Source organism: Pavona decussata, unplaced genomic scaffold, assembly GCF_977016875.1.
Source record: "Pavona decussata unplaced genomic scaffold, jaPavDecu1.1 SCAFFOLD_168, whole genome shotgun sequence".
Taxonomy (NCBI): Eukaryota; Metazoa; Cnidaria; class Anthozoa; order Scleractinia; family Agariciidae; genus Pavona; species Pavona decussata.
Genome location: NW_028145579.1, coordinates 56,360 through 72,808, shown reverse-complemented (window position 1 = coordinate 72,808; position 16,449 = coordinate 56,360). Strand labels below are relative to the sequence as shown.

Below are 16,449 nucleotides of genomic sequence, written 5' to 3'. Positions count from 1 at the left end.
ACTTCTTTTACACGTGACCTCACTGATGTTTCTTGAAATTTTAAGACGTTTTATTCCTAACAAGAGTAAAATATACCATCACATTTATGCCATTGCACATATGCCATTGATCGACACTCAACTCCTAGCATTATGCGGGATAGCTCCCGCGAGTCTCCTGTAGTTCAGTAGTGAAGCATCCGAATTAGTTATCGGAACACTTGGATTTGTTTTCTCTTTGTATGCCTGTGTCACTGAGTGAATAATACATCATTTTTAAGAGTAAAATATATATTAGGTTATCCGTATCCTTAGATTTTCCGAGTAATAAAGAGCGAAAAAGTCTTAAAAAGTAAAAAAAAAAAAATTTAAAAAAATACAACAACAAAACAAACAGTGAATGAAGACTACGAACACAAGCTTAACCCCTTACATTTACATTGATGTAAACTTGTTCAGTGTGCCAAACCAGTGGATCATGGATACGTAGACTCCGTACGAATCGATAATCAATTAACTAACAGTCATCAATTGATATGGACGGATCAATTGACCTCCTATATCATCTATTTTTTATCGACTTTTTACCCCGGCATCCAACTTTTAGCCGCGTCTAAGTCCGTGCCGTTGACCTTAGTCGAGATTAGGTCTGTGTGCTTGCTTGAACTTTGCTTGCAATTAAAAATCTCTTTAATATCCTTGATTAATGGGAGCTACCGTTAATCCTTAAGTAAGGACTCAGAGTGTTTATTCCAAATTTGACAAAAGGCAGGAGCCGCTTATTCGAGGAGGGGATGAAACAAAAGCGGCAAAAGACTTCTGCTCTCGCGCGCTACCGAAATCGTTGCCAGATGGACTTTTTCTTCAATATTGATAACATTTAGGGTAAACAACAACATACGGCAACCCGTGTATATATACAGAGGTGATCATTAATAGTTTTAATAGCAGAACACTTCGTACATGTAATATAAAAAGGTGGGCGTGGAAATTGTAAGACACATGACTTGGAATAAAAGAAACTTGTTTCTTGCGTTGTATTGATGAAGTCGAGAGCAATACAGCTTTGATCCTGAATTTACCGTAGACTGCATAAAATGATGCGTGATAAAGGTGATAAACGCTGTACTCCATCTTTGTATCAGCACTCAGCCGATCAGTAGAGTATTAAGAGTTTAACCACTTGCAGCCAAAGGCTGGATTACGGTCATCTTTACAAGAATATAAAACTGTAAAAAAGGCTAAATTAATTTTTAAAGTAAAGTATATCGCACTAAACTGTAAAATACTGGAAACCTACTGATATTCACCAAGATAGAACGCTTAATGAAATAAGAACACAGGCAACCACCAGAAAGAAGCAGTTTCCCCTAAGAGCTGCAACTACGTGATGAATTGCAATCATAAACTTTAATTCCTCGCGAAGCGAGGAATAAATATATTTTTCGCTGGAATTCGCGCGGCTTAGCTCCGCTCAGACCGGCTCGGCCCGACAAATTTGAACCTCGCTTCGCGAGGAATAAACTTTGTTCCTTCAGATTTATTACACTAATTAAAGTTTATGATTGCAATTCATCATATTATTACGATTAAGGGTCATCGTTTATAACTAGCGAAGGTAGAGGTTTTGAACGATCCGTAGTCTTCAGAACTAACAGCTGCAAGTCTTGCAAAATTCACGATCTCGCCATTGATTTTTGAGAATAGGTCGGGGTGCGAAAAGTTGGAATCAGAAAAATTAAAGAAAGTTAAATTTCTCCGATCTTATTTCATATTTGTTACCTACCTACCAAAAGAAGTCGATGAAAGAATTATCAGCGAAATCTATTTCTGGATGAAAATTGAATATGAGGTTCTTACGGATAGTCGCCCTTGAATTACACATTGTTCTGATGGCAGGTTTTTGATTTTCCCTAGGTCGAGATTGCTTGTCGCTTTTGAAATCAGGCCATACTCAGAACGGAGTGTATTCTGTGAACCCAGAGGGTAAAGGATATTTCAATGTCTATTGTGACATGCGCACTGACGGCGGAGGATGGACTGTGTTTCAAAGAAGACAAGATGGCTCGGTTGACTTCTATCGGGGCTGGAACGATTACAAAACAGGCTTTGGTCAGCTGACGGGTGAGTTCTGGTTAGGAAATGACAAGATCCACAGGCTGACGGCCTCTAGACCCAGCTCTCTGCGAGTGGACCTGGAGGACTGGAACGGAGTTAGAGTGTATGCCAAATATGGCAGGTTCAGCATTGGTGATGAGCAGGCGCTGTATCGACTTGATGTGGGTTCATATTCAGGGACAGCGGGAGATTCGTTAGCATGTCATAATAACATGGTGTTTTCAACAAAAAATAGAGATAACGACAGAACCAGTGCTAACTGTGCTGTGCGATACACTGGTGCCTGGTGGTACGAAAGTTGCTACTATTCCAATCTGAACGGAAAATACGGCCAAGCAAAAGGCGCTAAAGGCCCCAGATGGACCAGATTTCGATCTGCTACTCTCAAATTCACCGATATGAAACTAAAGCCATCTTAGAAAGAAAACAGGTATCGTCTTAGGGTGGGTTCATATTCTGAGACATCGAGAGATACATTAATTAACCTATCGTACCCAAATTCGCAATTAGCCAATCAGAAGCCTTAAGCCTAGTCTAATTTCCTGATATCCTACGACATCAAGTCACTGACCTGATATCGCACGATATTATGATCACTTTCAAGTAAAGTTATGTTACCGTACGATAAACTTAAAAGAGGTTCAACAAACAAAACAGAAACCTCCTAATTTAAGATTTTTTCCAGTCGAAAAAAGAGCAAAAACTTTCCCGCCAAAATTAAATTGGAAGGCACTTACTGAAAAGTTAGTTCATTACTGAAAAGTTAAGACTGAAACAATGGAATTGAAGTTCCCAAATTTTTTCTCAAAATTTGAATTTTGAAAATTTCGAAAATGAAATTCCAAGTAAATTTATTTTTTATTTACCCCTTTTTGCGCTGTTTGTTAACTCGTATTATTCTCCTCACAGGCCACACGATAGGACGCCTGATAGATTTTTGTTACCGTAACTACTAAAAATATCACTGGATTTTGGACTGAATTTGGGTACGGTAAATACGTAATTGTACCTTTTTGGTACGCTTCGGCGACATATCAGGGTCATTTGGTCTCGCAATGGGTATTTAGGCTCGTCTGTCTCTCACCAAAATACAAAACATGGCTCGACCAAACTTACCTGATATGCCGCCGAAGCGTATCAAAAACGTACGAAGGGGGATAAGTATCAATTTTGACAATATAACAAGGCGTTAGCACAAAAGATAAAGATCATGGAACTTATCCCAAAATGGCTATCATTGTAACATTCTTTAGTTCCCAATCAAATTAACCCTTCTCGCCTCGTTCTTAAGCTCAAAAATCAAAGCAATATTTTACCTTAGACGAGGCAAGAAGGGCTAATTTGAAAGCAAAGAATAGAATGTAAAAATAGAAGCCATTTTGGCATAAGGTTCATAACATAACTGTTATAGACAGTGTACACAACACTGGCACCTGATGATTTGGTAGATACCACACCTCTAATCTAAATGGAAAGTACCGACCAATTATAGGGAACTCACATGGAATTCCTTCAGAGAAGTTCTTTCTCTTAAATTCATCAAAATGTCGAGGCCGCTCTCGTATAAAGAAAGCAAGTTTTAATGTATAAAATTTTCAGAAAAGATGCAGATTATTTTCACTGGGGTATGGTTGTAATTGCAAATGGTTTGTCTGTGCTACCCCAGCTGTAATTAAGGTATTGAGAGTAGTGTAATGAAGGCTGAAATCCCGTGTGAGAATCTGCTTGCAACGAGGACGTATCTGGTGTCCAGACAGAACAGATATCCAATCAACGACAGGTGGACTCAAAAGAATCAGCTGCACGTCATTTATTCTTTGTTTTCTTTTTCTCTTTTACCGAGTATAGAATCAGCTTGGAAAAGCAAAACAAAATTCAATAATTGAATAGCCAGGATCTCGTTATCACAATTGCAAGAGTCCTTTGCATGTAAGGGGATTAACATTTTGTCCTCACTGTGTTTGCGTTAGGAAGTCAAAGACATGAAATTAATTTGACGGCACCGAAGGGCTAAAATTCAAACTGGGACTTGCCGGCCTTATTACACTGGAATGGGATTTGGTCATTAAATTTGGGCACTAGGAATGGGATTAGAGCAAAATTTAGGCTGGAAAATGAGACATGATCAAAAGCGATGCTCAGGGCCAATAATGCTGGGAAGGGTAGGCAGTTGCGTAGTGTATGGCGTTCTACCAATTGACTAATTTTAAGTTTTAATTTAGACTATTTGTTTTACAAATTGACTTCCGTTGGTTATCAAAATGATCCCCCAAAACTAAAAGCACATATTATCATACCCTGAAAAACCTAGCACGACGAATTTCGATAAGCGTGTCAAATAAGTGGTTTGCATAGCCGCCATGTTGGCGGGACAAAAGAAAACATAAGTTGTTCACAAAGCTTGCATTAAAATGGCAGTGAACTCTCAGAGGAGAAAAATCTTATTGTTCCTGTCCACCAACATGGCCGCCATGACATCACATGCAAACCATCAATAGAAGAGCCTGAACGGGTGTGGTGTATAGTTGAGGTAAAGACATAGTTAGCTCCTAACTACTGTCTTTGATCGTTCGCTAGATTTAGCTAAATACATAACTACTATAAAACCAGGCATAGCAACTAGCAATAGAATATCACTTTCACTGGTCAATTGCACTTTTGGTAAACACTCTTTCATTTTAAGTGGCGCCAAATTGTATAATGCACTTCTCTTATACAGTAGGCAACGTTGATAATGTTCAAACCTTCTCTCGGCTTGCGAAAAACTTATTTTGCACGTTACAGTAAGTATTAAGTTAGTCGTGAAATTTAGTTTTAATAAATCAAATGTAATTTCTTAGTTTTATTTTGAGGCTTAATAGCGCACCTCTGAATTCTGAATACCAACCATTGAGCTGAATGGGCTACCCTGCCGAAATGTGAGGGAAGTAAATTATAATTATTTGTTTATTCGCTTTGCTGTTAAAACAGAAAAACAAACGAAGAATTTTAAATACCAGCCATTGAGCTGAATGGAGTACCCTGCCGAAATGTGAGGGCAGTAAATTATGATTATTTGTTTATTCGCTTTGCTGTTAAAACAGAAAAACCAACGAAGAAGCCATGTCTCTAACTTGTATAAGACCTGTCACGCAACAAATTGTTGAGATTAGACTATATATAACTGTAATTAGCGTCGAATTTAACTGCAAACTGTGAGAGCCTTTTTGTTGTTTTAACAATTTAAAAACTGTTATCTACCTGTTTAGTTTTGAGACTAATTAATTTTGTAAAGCTTGAATATAGTTTCCAATAGAGCTTTTAAAATGTTTGTCTATGTTCTGTAATTAGGCCGCTTATATAAAGGGTATTAGTATTTGGCTACAAATTAAAGTCTACGTTGAACCCAAGTGCTGTGTGTTCTATTTGTCTCAGCTCCTCTTCGCAGCCAACGAGTGCTTTTCCCCCAGAGTTTGAAATTGGTTGCATCACGGGTGAAACATTTTTTATTAGCACAGAAATAAAGCTTACTTGTGGTGAAGGTACCTTACCAGACTAATTAGTTTTCAAACAAAAGGAAAATAAAAAAATGAAGGATCGGGATACTCGTCTTTAGCCCATATAAAACCCACATAGTTTAGGAAAAGGGCTAATATTTTTTTCTCTTTTTTCGATCACGAGGGAAATTAATGAGGGATAATCGTCACTGGGGGGGGGGGGGGGGGTTATCAAGGGAAAGCACAATACGGTTCAAATCGCTTAAGAATAGGTTAGGTTGATTTGTGCTTGAACGCTTTTTTTTTCAATCCACCTGTTCTGCTTCTTGACCTTATAGACTTAAGCAGTCACGAAATACATTACATTAGAACTTTCAAAATCTTTTTAAGTTTTTGATTCCGCACGTTCCCATCGTTTGTAATTAATAGAGTAGAGAATACTCCATAAGTAGAATCAAAGGACTACGATCAATTTCCATCTCACACACAATCACATAATAGCGACTTGTCATTAACGGGGCAGTGTCACCTATTTTTAGTGTCACTTTGAATAACGAAAAACCATATTTGTACTGATTAGAACATTAAATTAATGGTTCAAATTGTTAACAATAACACTGCTAGGGCACACAAACTGGTATCAATCATTTTTGTCTGCAGATGGCTTGGATGGAAATGGATTGTAACTTGAAAAAATTGGCCAGTTTTTTTCAATTTTCTACTGTGAATTTTGGAGAAACTGCTGAAATCTGATTATAGTTTACTCTTCCGCGGATAAATCATTTTATATTTTCCTCCCAGTGCTCTAAGAGCGATTTCACGTTAAAGAAGCGTTTTTTTTTCTTTGCTTGTTTGTTTTTGTTTTGTTTTGTTTTTTGTTTTTTGTTTTTTTTTTGGCAAATATTTGAGCTGTTTTGGCCAACATACAGCAAAATCTCCCCTGGCAGTACCCCTTTAAGGACACTTTCGTTGGTCCTACAATGTCAATGCTCGTTATCAGTGCCCACTGTTAATTATCAGTGCCAATGTTAAACGGAACGTATCTTCGGTTCTATTAAGTATCCTTATCAATTGAGTTTGACTGTCTTGGCTATACGAAGAAATGTTTAAGGACAGCGTTTCCTAAATTTAAGTCAGTTCGTCCCATGAAGACAAATAGAATAAGACAATGCAAATTTTGGAAGGAGATATCGACGATTATTGTAGGAAAATACGGTTAATCGTCCTTAGCCGTTACATTCCATCCCTTCTCGCTTAGCAATTCCTTAAGACCAAGGTTAGCACACCAACTGAAAATCACTACATGGCGTTTCGACCAGGATTTTTTAGCTTAAAGTGTTCAAATGTTAGCTTAAAATATTTGAAGCTGTATGTCAAGCTGTCTTTATTGCTAAGTCAAACCTGTACTCGAACTTTCCTCCACTAACTCGCCCCATCGCCAAAACCAAGCCCTCCCGAAAATACAAACATTTCTTTGAACAAATAGTCTGGGGTTTCTATTCGGGATTTCACTTAGTTTTTCAGACGATCAATTTTCAACACCTTTGTTGTATTATATGAGCAGTTGTAGAAACCCGCAAATGCTATAAACTAAGACCCTTTGTGTTTTTCACCTTGATAATTAAATCAGTAAAATATGTTTTTGTTGCTGTTGTCTGGTTGTTGTTGTTGTTGTTGTTGTTGATGATGATGATGATGATGATGATGATGATGATGATGATGATGATAATAATAATCTCCTTTCGCAATTCGTAGTTAAATTCTTGTTTTCACTAGAGATGCCACTTGAAAGCCAAGCAAAACATATGCTCGTGATTAAACAACGGTAACAAATTAATGAATACCTGTGTTCTTCGCTACCAAACGAGATACTTTATTTCTTAACCTGTGGAAGATATCACTAGATAGATATCTACTTTAAACTTTTTGAATTTCGCTTTTAACATACTGTATTTATACGCGTTCTTAGTATATAATCATGTATCTATGATTTTAACTAATTTAATTAAATCTCTATTTGTTCGTAACTTTTATATACACGGCCTCTCTGAAAACCACCATGTTGTGAGAGAGCACCCTATACAAACACTGTTATAAATAAATTAATATTAGTGAATCTGCAAGGAAATAGCAAACCATTGTTGGTCTCGAACATTCTCCCAAGGAGTACAAAAGTACAATTCAAAAAAGGTTAAGACATTCTGCAGACTAACGTTTTCAAATGGTATCCATACGGCCAACAAATCAAATAACACTAGAAACCCAGCTGTACGATTGAAAAGCCACCTAGGTTGCCTTGAAACGTGGATTACCCAGTGTCCCCTGCAGGGAGGGCGGAGGGAAAAACAAATGGGAAGGAATCCCATAAGCCACCGGCACCGCGTTAGATGCTGTTTCTTGCGCACTTGAAATTGGCTGGTTTCTATGCACGGGAGACTGGTGAAGATCAGCCAAGCTGTAGCTTGAAGTTCCGAGATTTGCTGAAATGGCGTTACCTTCCATCGTGACAGCAATGTCACGCACACCTTGAACCGCGTTGCGCCAGATTTTATAGGGAACTGCAAACAGCAGGTAACAAGGCCAACAGGCGCACCATGCTGGGTGACAATCAAAGAAATGATTAACAGCGGAACAGTTAGTGACCACAAAGTTCGCTCCAACAGCTGCCGTCATTTCAAGACATTCCAGCGAGTCGTAGCGTTTGATGCCTTGAGTTTTCCACCAGCGGAGAATCATGGGATTGAAATTAAACTGTTGAAATGCAAAGTGTGTCGGAGTTAGGCCTGATGGTTTGACCGTGAGTTTATAGAGGGATTATTTTCGAATTATTAAACCCTGGAAGCGACAATTAGGAAACGTCCTCGAAATTCATGAGTACCTGGAAGCCTTTGTATTAGGGAGGCAGCGTGGTCAGGTGGTTAGGGCGCCGGACTTGAAATCCGCAAAAATACCTATAGTACATGTAGCCAACGTTTTTAAAGAAACCCGTATTTCTTGACCCATCCCGAGATGCGCTGTTCTTATGTGCAACAGCAAAAAAAGTACCGTCCTTAACTATTATTCAACTGGTCCCGGATGTTTGGTCGAGTTGACTGCGAAGAAACAATGGCTCGCAAGGAGAAAATATACAAGGTTTTACTCTTTCCTTTGTCTCTCACATTTGTTTTTCGTCAAGCATGGCATTTCCTGAAACAAGCTACGATCAAAGACTGATGCATGCGCACTAACCTCAACAGCGAAGCTAGCTTTCTCATCTAACATGTCCTCTGCCTTGTTGAGTCCCTCTTCCAGTGTGCGCCTGACCTCAGGGTGTGATGTGTCAACACTGACGACAAACTCCGGTCTGATGTACCCCTCCTCGTACAGCGACGTGTAATGTTCAGTTCCCCACCAGGCATAAGGGTTCCGCCAGGGGGAGTTATCCCACTGGATCCACCATTCAGGGTCACGCATGCTCAGATATTCACCCCTGTTGTTCAGTCTGGTAAATAGAAATGAAGGGATGAAATGAGTTTCCGACCGGCGCTGACTTCAACAATCTAGGGAAGGTTTTACATGTAAGTTCACAAGATGTTTAGAATCGAAAACGTCAGCATAAAGCCACCGCGAAAAAAAAAAATGAAATGACTTTCTACATTAAAACAGTATAACTATATTGTTATAAGTTATTATAAAATAATCTGCTATAAGGATAGTTTGCTAATTTTTCCGACTGAAAAATACATCTATCATTTATTCACATTTCTTTCACAAATACCACTCATCACCATTCCAATCCTAGCAGTATGCAGGATGTTTGTCCCACGAACCTAGTTTAATGGCCTTAGCTCCCCCGAGTCTCCTGTAGCTCAGTGGGAGAGCATCCGAACTAGTAATCGGAAGGTCTCAGGTTCCACTCCTGTTGGGAAACTCGGATGTTCTTTTTTCGAGTATGTCATTGTCACTGATTGCAAAATACATCTATCAAGAATAGTGTACTACTATAAAATGAAAACCAAAAAGCTATTAAATAACAGAATTTACCTTTGCCCATGTGGTACATGCCTGCCGCAGGTTACAAACAGAAGAAGAGGACGGTTGAAGATCAGATTCCGGAAGGCATCCTGCTCGCTGTCTTCACGAATTTAATCTTTGGTGTGTTGGAAAGCTCTTGTTTGTCGCTGATTATCGTGACCTGTGTGCTGTCTGGAAGACGGAGGTTATCGGTCCGGGTTTTGTTCTGTCTAAATTCGTTTGGAGGATTAGATTTGAAAGCGGAGTATGAAACCAACGCGATTTCAGGAGAGCCCTGCATTTCCAGGACAAGCGATGTTGATATTGACGGCAGAGAGATTAGAAATACGTAAAGTTGTAGTTTCCAAAGTGAACAAAAAAATGCAAATTAAATCGGAAAACTGCTTTCGTCAAAAGAAATGTTTATTTCTTCTTCTGCTGAATAAATATTTGATGGAATTACATCGTTTATTTATTGTGAATGGATACTCTTTCCCCAGTACAAAATATTTATGACTTTAAAAGTTAATAACGAGTGATGTCAACGCCCTTTTACTAATTTTAGCCAATAAAACAAATTTCAACCCCTCTTAGAAAGAATAATAAACGTTAGAAAGTCATACATTTTTCTTTCTTTAACTCAAGATAGAAAAAATGCTGACCAAATTTAAATATCAAGAAAATAAACACCGTTTCTATTTACACACCTGTTGACTGAATTATTAAAAAATTCATCCTTAAAACTTCCAGCTGTGATTTCGACGTTTTTCACAGGGTGCCCACAGCGAGGTTTGTTATTCCGTTGCTTATCAGTTCCTTAACCCTTTAATCCCTAATATCAAAGAACCAATTCTCCTATCTTGCCCCATATTTTTTCGTATAAAAGTACTAGGAAGAAGTTATTAAAACATCAAGAAAATTCACCTTAGGTGATCATATCCTTAATTTTCATGACCTCAGAGGTTGAATAAGCATTGATATTACAAGGAGAAAATTGATGCTGATCACTGTTGGGGCTTTTAAAAAGGGTTAAACAGGGGAGAAGACATTTTCCAAACCAGTTTGATTTTACAGTGGAATTTCGATTATTCGAGCCCTCGATTTTTTTCCAACTTCCGATTAAGGAGGCTCCAGAAACAGAAAAATCTGCCGGAGTATTTTAAAGATATCTCGATTTATGCAAAGTAGGAACTTTTTCATTCGTCTGCGCTTTATTTCAACTGTTTTCAAACATAAATATCTTAAAATCGGAGACACCCATAAAGCTCAATATACATTTAGAATGTTTTGCTATGAGCAATGACCTTTTTAAGAGAAAAGACGAAGTGTCAAGTTTCATTTTGCCAGAGATATTGGTAAAAAATGCTGGAATAAACAAAATCACCCCGTAAAAATTGATTCATTATTTACTTGAAAACGCTCTTACAGATTTTTTTCTAATTTTGCCTACAAGTTGTCTAGATTGAGTAGTTTAAATCTCTAAAGTTTCGTCATAAAGTGTCTGACTAGATTTCGAGATAATCGACAATGTTTAAAATGAGAGGCTATGCGCTTCCGTTGCTATGGTAATAGCTGTTGCTTGGAAACCGATGAGAACATTAACTTTGATCATATGTTGAAATGATGATGTAGTATGAAGGAGATCGAAGTTTATCCTGTATGCGAGATTGTAATTTCAAAACTTCCACCCTAAGTCCAAAAAAACTGCCTTGAGCCTCCGAAATTGAACCAAAAGTTGTTTCCCTTGGATTTCCTTTGGTCAGATTTTTACCCCCGATTTTTGAAACTCCCAATTTCTAGAACCAAATTCAGTTTCCCTAGGAGGTTCGAAAAAAATCAGTATTCCATTGTATTTCCTTTGGTCCAGATTATCTTAATGAATGACAGAATCTAAGACTGAGTAAAATATAAGGAAACAGTTAACTGGTTTCAAATTTTCAACCCCAAAATAAATTTTAACCTCAGCATATACACTCGGCAACTCCATTTTCACTGCCTTGTCAAAATTGTACGAACATTTCATTGTGTTGCTTTTGTGCACCTCTCAAATTTGAGTAAACTCTATTCATTATATATGGGGCAAAATGAAAAGTAATTTTAATTTAATTTAATTCAATTTAATTCAGTATTTATCCATGGGCATCCAATTTAGCAGAGCTAGTTTAAATGGAGCCCTGGGACAAAACTTAATTGTTATTATTCACGAAATCATTCATTAATTTATTCCAAATTCACACCTCATTCATTCACCCTTTATTCATTCTTAGCTTATTCTTCACTTACTCATGAATTCACTAATCCGTTCTTTAGTCATTCATTCATTCACTCATTCATTCGTTCGTTCAGTGATCCATTAATGCGTTCTAGATTCATTCTTCATTCATTCAATAATTCATTCATTCACTCACGTTCATTCGTTCGTTCACTCATTCATCCACTCATTTTAAATTCATTCTTTATTCATTCATTCGTCCATTTCTGATGCATTTTGTTCATCAGTTATCCTCAATGTGAAGTAATGTTCTTCTTGCCCTTCTTTACTTGTAAATGCAAACTTAATACCTGCAAATAATACTCAAAACAGACTGCAAGAACACTACAGCCATGCCTTTACATGTACACATGTTACAGAGCAGCAGAGCTCACAAAAATAGTATCACAAGCAAAAGAATGGAGAACACAACAGTGACATTATACTAATTCATCTACAGAGAATGAAAACTCAAATGCACAACATTTTTTTTCTTAGTTGTTTACGTATTTTAAAAGCCTCTCTGCTTCTCTAACGCCTATCAAATAAGCTCCATGAACAGTCCCATAAAATTGACGGTGTGTTGCCTCGCCTGCAAACATTAACTGAAGAGCAGGGATACCCTTCTCACCATCAGACCCATAGGGGAGGGGCAAGGCAAGGCAGTCAAAGTCACTTCCCCTGGCCTCTCTAGACAAAAATGAATATGACCCCCTTGTCCATGGGCTTGTTACCCACTGTGTTATATGAACATTCATAAGGCGTGGCAAAGAATTCAGAGCAGTGCACTTCTTGATAACTGCAAGACAGCGCTGTCCCACTTTTTCAGGGATAATGCTTTCAATGTGAGATGATTCATTGCCTTGAAACCAAGCCATCAGAACATTCGACCCAGGACGAGCAGTGTAAAATGAATAAAGTCGCGGACCCAAGGACAATTTAATGTTTCTGCATCCACATCAACCTCTATACGGTTCAATTCATGTTCAACATCATCTACATGTACTTCATTTTTGCCACTGTCTTCCCAAACTACATGAATGTTATACTCTTCCGAAGCCTAAAAGCGTTCCTCAAATTCAAGAAAAATCTTGCCTACGTAGCCAAAACCAAGATGATGGATAGCATTGATTTTGTTAATGGGCAATGGGGGACAAAACAAGGACAAATACTTTTCTTTGAGGACACCAAGAGAGACTGTCAGTATGACATGATCTGCTTCAAATGATTTTCCATTACTACAGACAACGTTCACTGGATGGTGGCCGTTTGGAGTCTCTGACTCATCACAAGCTGTCCACTTTATTTGTGTCACCTCGTGGTTAACATGAACACAGCTGATGATCAGCTTTGCTTGCAATGCTTTCACAATGTTGTCATAACCACTAGGAACAGGGCAGAAATCCGAGCCATCTAAGTAAATATACTCGCCAAATTCTTCAAGGTTTAAATCACTTAAGGAATTAGTACCAGTGGAATTGCATTCTCTTTCTTGGAAAAATGAAAACAAGTTTTGTTTTAGTGCTTTAATTTCTGGCGTATCTGAGGTAAAATTGCATGATTCAAGATAAGATTGAAAACCTTGGCTCAAATAATCACCAACTGTCATACTAGAACCACCCTTCACATCTTTAGCAAAACTTTCCATCTTTGACAGATCTTCAGTCTCTGAGATAAGGTTATAAAAGACTTTCCAAACCTCTGTTATAAGCTGATCATCAATATTCCATTGCAGCTGTTTGCCAATATTTGGTTTTACTCTGCTGTTTTCATTCACCCATTCCTTGCTAACATCTGCTTTGCTTAGGAGTTTCAAGTCACAGGCCAGGTCAAATATAGGATTTGCAATTGTGCCGTGTATCCAAGCAGCACCAAACTCCACCTGATTGTCTCCAATTTTGCCAGTGTGAATTCTACCACCAACTCGCTGACTTGCCTCTAAGACGCACACCTCGGCTTTCCCAGACTGGTACAGTTTACTTGCAGCCGACAGTCCTGCTATCCCTGCACCAATAATGACAACTTTGGGCTTCAATGACATTACTATGTACTAACTAAAAAACAATGAAGAACAAGTATCATCAGTAAACAGCTTTTTTAAATACATTTTTACTGTTTTAAGAACCGCAATAGAATCTTAATAAATATCCAAAAGAGATGCATTAAACAGTTGGTAACAGGGCCATGAACCAGCTTAATCTCCGCTGAGGGTACCAATTTGTGTGAGCGAATGTCCCTGTATATGTATTTTTTCCTAGTTGGGGTTTTTCAGTGCATGGGTGCAGCAAAATTGCATGACATCTTTATGCCACATTGTTGTATTTTACTTTTGTTGCCAATCAGTTGTACAATTCTTGAACTGCCACTGTGATGTTAAAGGGGCATTGTTACAGGCATTCTGCTGTTTTGGTGGAAGCTGTACAAGATTTTGACAAAGTTCATGTACCCACAATGTGCAATTGCTTTAACCGGAAAATAATATTCCTCTTTCTGCTCCAAGAAACAAATATCAAGTGATTAACTCTTGAGGGAAGAACAGCCTTGATATGTTTTCGCAATTGTGAAGTCTTTTGATTGCCTTTTTAATGTAATAAATTATATAAAGCAGTTACATTGAAACTTACCGGTATTTCAAATGCTGGCGTAGGAATTGACAGTGTGTGGTTCACAAAAAGTGATTCACTCAATAACATAATATTTGTGGTACCTAGTTTAAGGTTTACTCCAATGAGATCTGCACAAGCAACAACATTTGATTTTTGGCCAGTTCCATAATTCCAACGACCACATTACTAGACTATGGTTTCTCCCTCATGGAAAAGTTTCCAGGGACACAATTTCAAGATGGGCTCGCATTACAGTGGATATTGCAGGTACAAACATCACCAACTTTAAACCACACAACACTCTAATAACTAGCTATTTAAAAGTTAGTCTAAAGTTAGTCTATAGTTATTTGGGTGAAAGAGACTATTTAAAAGCCATATCCAGCAAAATCGAGCAGAGTTTCAGAGGTGAATAGTCGGCCAAAATCTCATACTCATACTACCCTCCCACCACTCCCAAACAATTCAAGAGTGAAAGGCTCGATCTGCATACACACACGTATGGAAAGAACTGAGGGAATTTAAAAAGGGACCATTTATAAAAAGCCATCATTATCCAGCAAAATCACTGCAGCAAATCAAGCAGAATTCAGAGGTGAATAGTCGGCCAAAATCTCATACTCACCGTAGTTTTGGCTTGTTAGCCCTAGCCGCCAACCTCCCCCCCCCCCCCCACCCACCCACTTAAACCCCCTCCCCTCCCACCACTCCCAAACAATACGAGAGTGAAAAGCTCGATCTGCATACACGCATGAAAAGAATTGGGACGTGAGGGACTTAACTTAAAAGCCATATCCAGCAAATTCAAGCAGAGTTTCAGAGGTGAATTATCGGCCAAAGCCTCACACTTACTGTAGTTTTGGCGTGTTTGCGAGTATAGAGTTATTGCTTAAGTCTCATAAATACATGTATATATCAGTATCGGTTTGCCATGTTCTGCCCTGTTCACTATTGCTTGTTGTGTCAAAACGCGAAGCTAACAAATCTTTTAGAATAGAAGGCGTTTGGAAAAGTTTGTTCATTCATCCACCTTTGCACTCGAGATCAGGCCTGCCATGATCGCCATCTACTAATAAACTTATAAACTTGAGCGAGGAAATTCAGTTGGAAATCAAGATCTTACCAGCAAAAGTAAGGCAGATGTTTCAACCCTTGCTTAAACGTCTTCTTTCGCTGGGCTATATGGTGTGGACTCTGAATACTGTACAATCCTGCGCAATCCTAGACTGTTCACAGTCCTCTATTTTTCCGTGAGATTTTCGAAACTATGCACTTCTTCGATCGAACTCCCCTTTGTAAAGGCGAGAACAACCTGGGGAGAGTGCCTATACTACCGAGGGGGACCGAGGGGGGATCCGAGGGGTCCCTAGTCAGGCGTTGAGTGAGGAGACTCTCCCCCTGGCCTTTTCAAACCAAGATGGCGGGAGTACGATAGTTAAGAAAATCCTACGGGAAAATAGGGGACTGTAAACCGGCTGTGGGTCAACCTCTGAAGGTCAACGGTTTCACGTGACGGATTCCGTGACACATCCTCAACGTCACGTGACACGTTTAAAAAGGAAATTTCGGAAACTGAAACTGAGGTTTGGAAAGGATGAGGAAAAGCCTTTCCATTTGACTCGGAAAGTTTCCGAAACTTACAACTGAATATTTTGTGAAAGGGTATGAAAGAGGAACCGATAGCTGCTGATTGCAGACTGCTGAGGAAAAAGCGGAGGAACAGTTCACGGTTGAAGCATGTGCAGAATAGTGAAAACGTCCCTCCAGACCGGATTGTAGTATAAGAATGGTATGGAAAATATATTTAGCACGGGGACAGGAATGTGCATGTTGCAACTAAGGCTTTTACACACGACCGGTACATACAACCTAGGTAGTATAGGCCAGTTGTCTGATGTTTGGATAAGGGATTGGTTTAGCGAGTAAAACACGCGATCACGCGCGAAGTAGGTTCCCGCGAGGAGAAGGGACGCGATGGTAAAGAGTGCCGCTCCGCAACAGGGTAGATTGTTGAAGAAACTGAGGC

The 16,449-nt window shown here is 38.8% G+C and overlaps 1 protein-coding gene and 2 pseudogenes across 2 annotated transcripts in view; 1 reads left to right on the top strand and 2 right to left on the bottom strand.

Moving 5' to 3' along the window:
* The window catches only part of LOC146464134 (uncharacterized), a 57,922-nt pseudogene that overhangs the window by 18,306 nt on the left and 23,167 nt on the right, over positions 1-16,449 (top strand). The gene's annotated exons all lie outside the window — the stretch shown is intronic.
* Positions 7,469-12,190, bottom strand: LOC146464138 (uncharacterized). The gene is made up of 3 exons (XM_085130135.1): positions 12,129-12,190; positions 8,802-9,054; positions 7,469-8,324 (listed from the first exon to the last, which is right to left on the bottom strand). The coding sequence occupies exons 1-3, from the start codon at positions 12,188-12,190 to the stop codon at positions 7,860-7,862; spliced, it is 780 nt and encodes a 259-aa protein (XP_084986261.1). The 3' UTR covers positions 7,469-7,859.
* On the bottom strand, positions 11,894-13,862 carry LOC146464137 (peroxisomal N(1)-acetyl-spermine/spermidine oxidase-like; annotated as a pseudogene).

What these genes read in the sequence shown, in the direction of transcription:
- LOC146464138 (XM_085130135.1), bottom strand. Translation starts at nt 12,190, where the DNA reads ATGTGTACATGTAAAGGCATGGCTGTAGTGTTCTTGCAGTCTGTTTTG. An exon ending in GTTTTGAGTATTATTTGCAG is followed by an intron (nt 9,055 to 12,128) that starts GTATTAAGTTTG and finishes TCTATTTACCAG; the next exon opens with ACTGAACAACAGGGGTGAAT. An exon ending in AAGCTAGCTTCGCTGTTGAG is followed by an intron (nt 8,325 to 8,801) that starts GTTAGTGCGCAT and finishes GCATTTCAACAG; the next exon opens with TTTAATTTCAATCCCATGAT.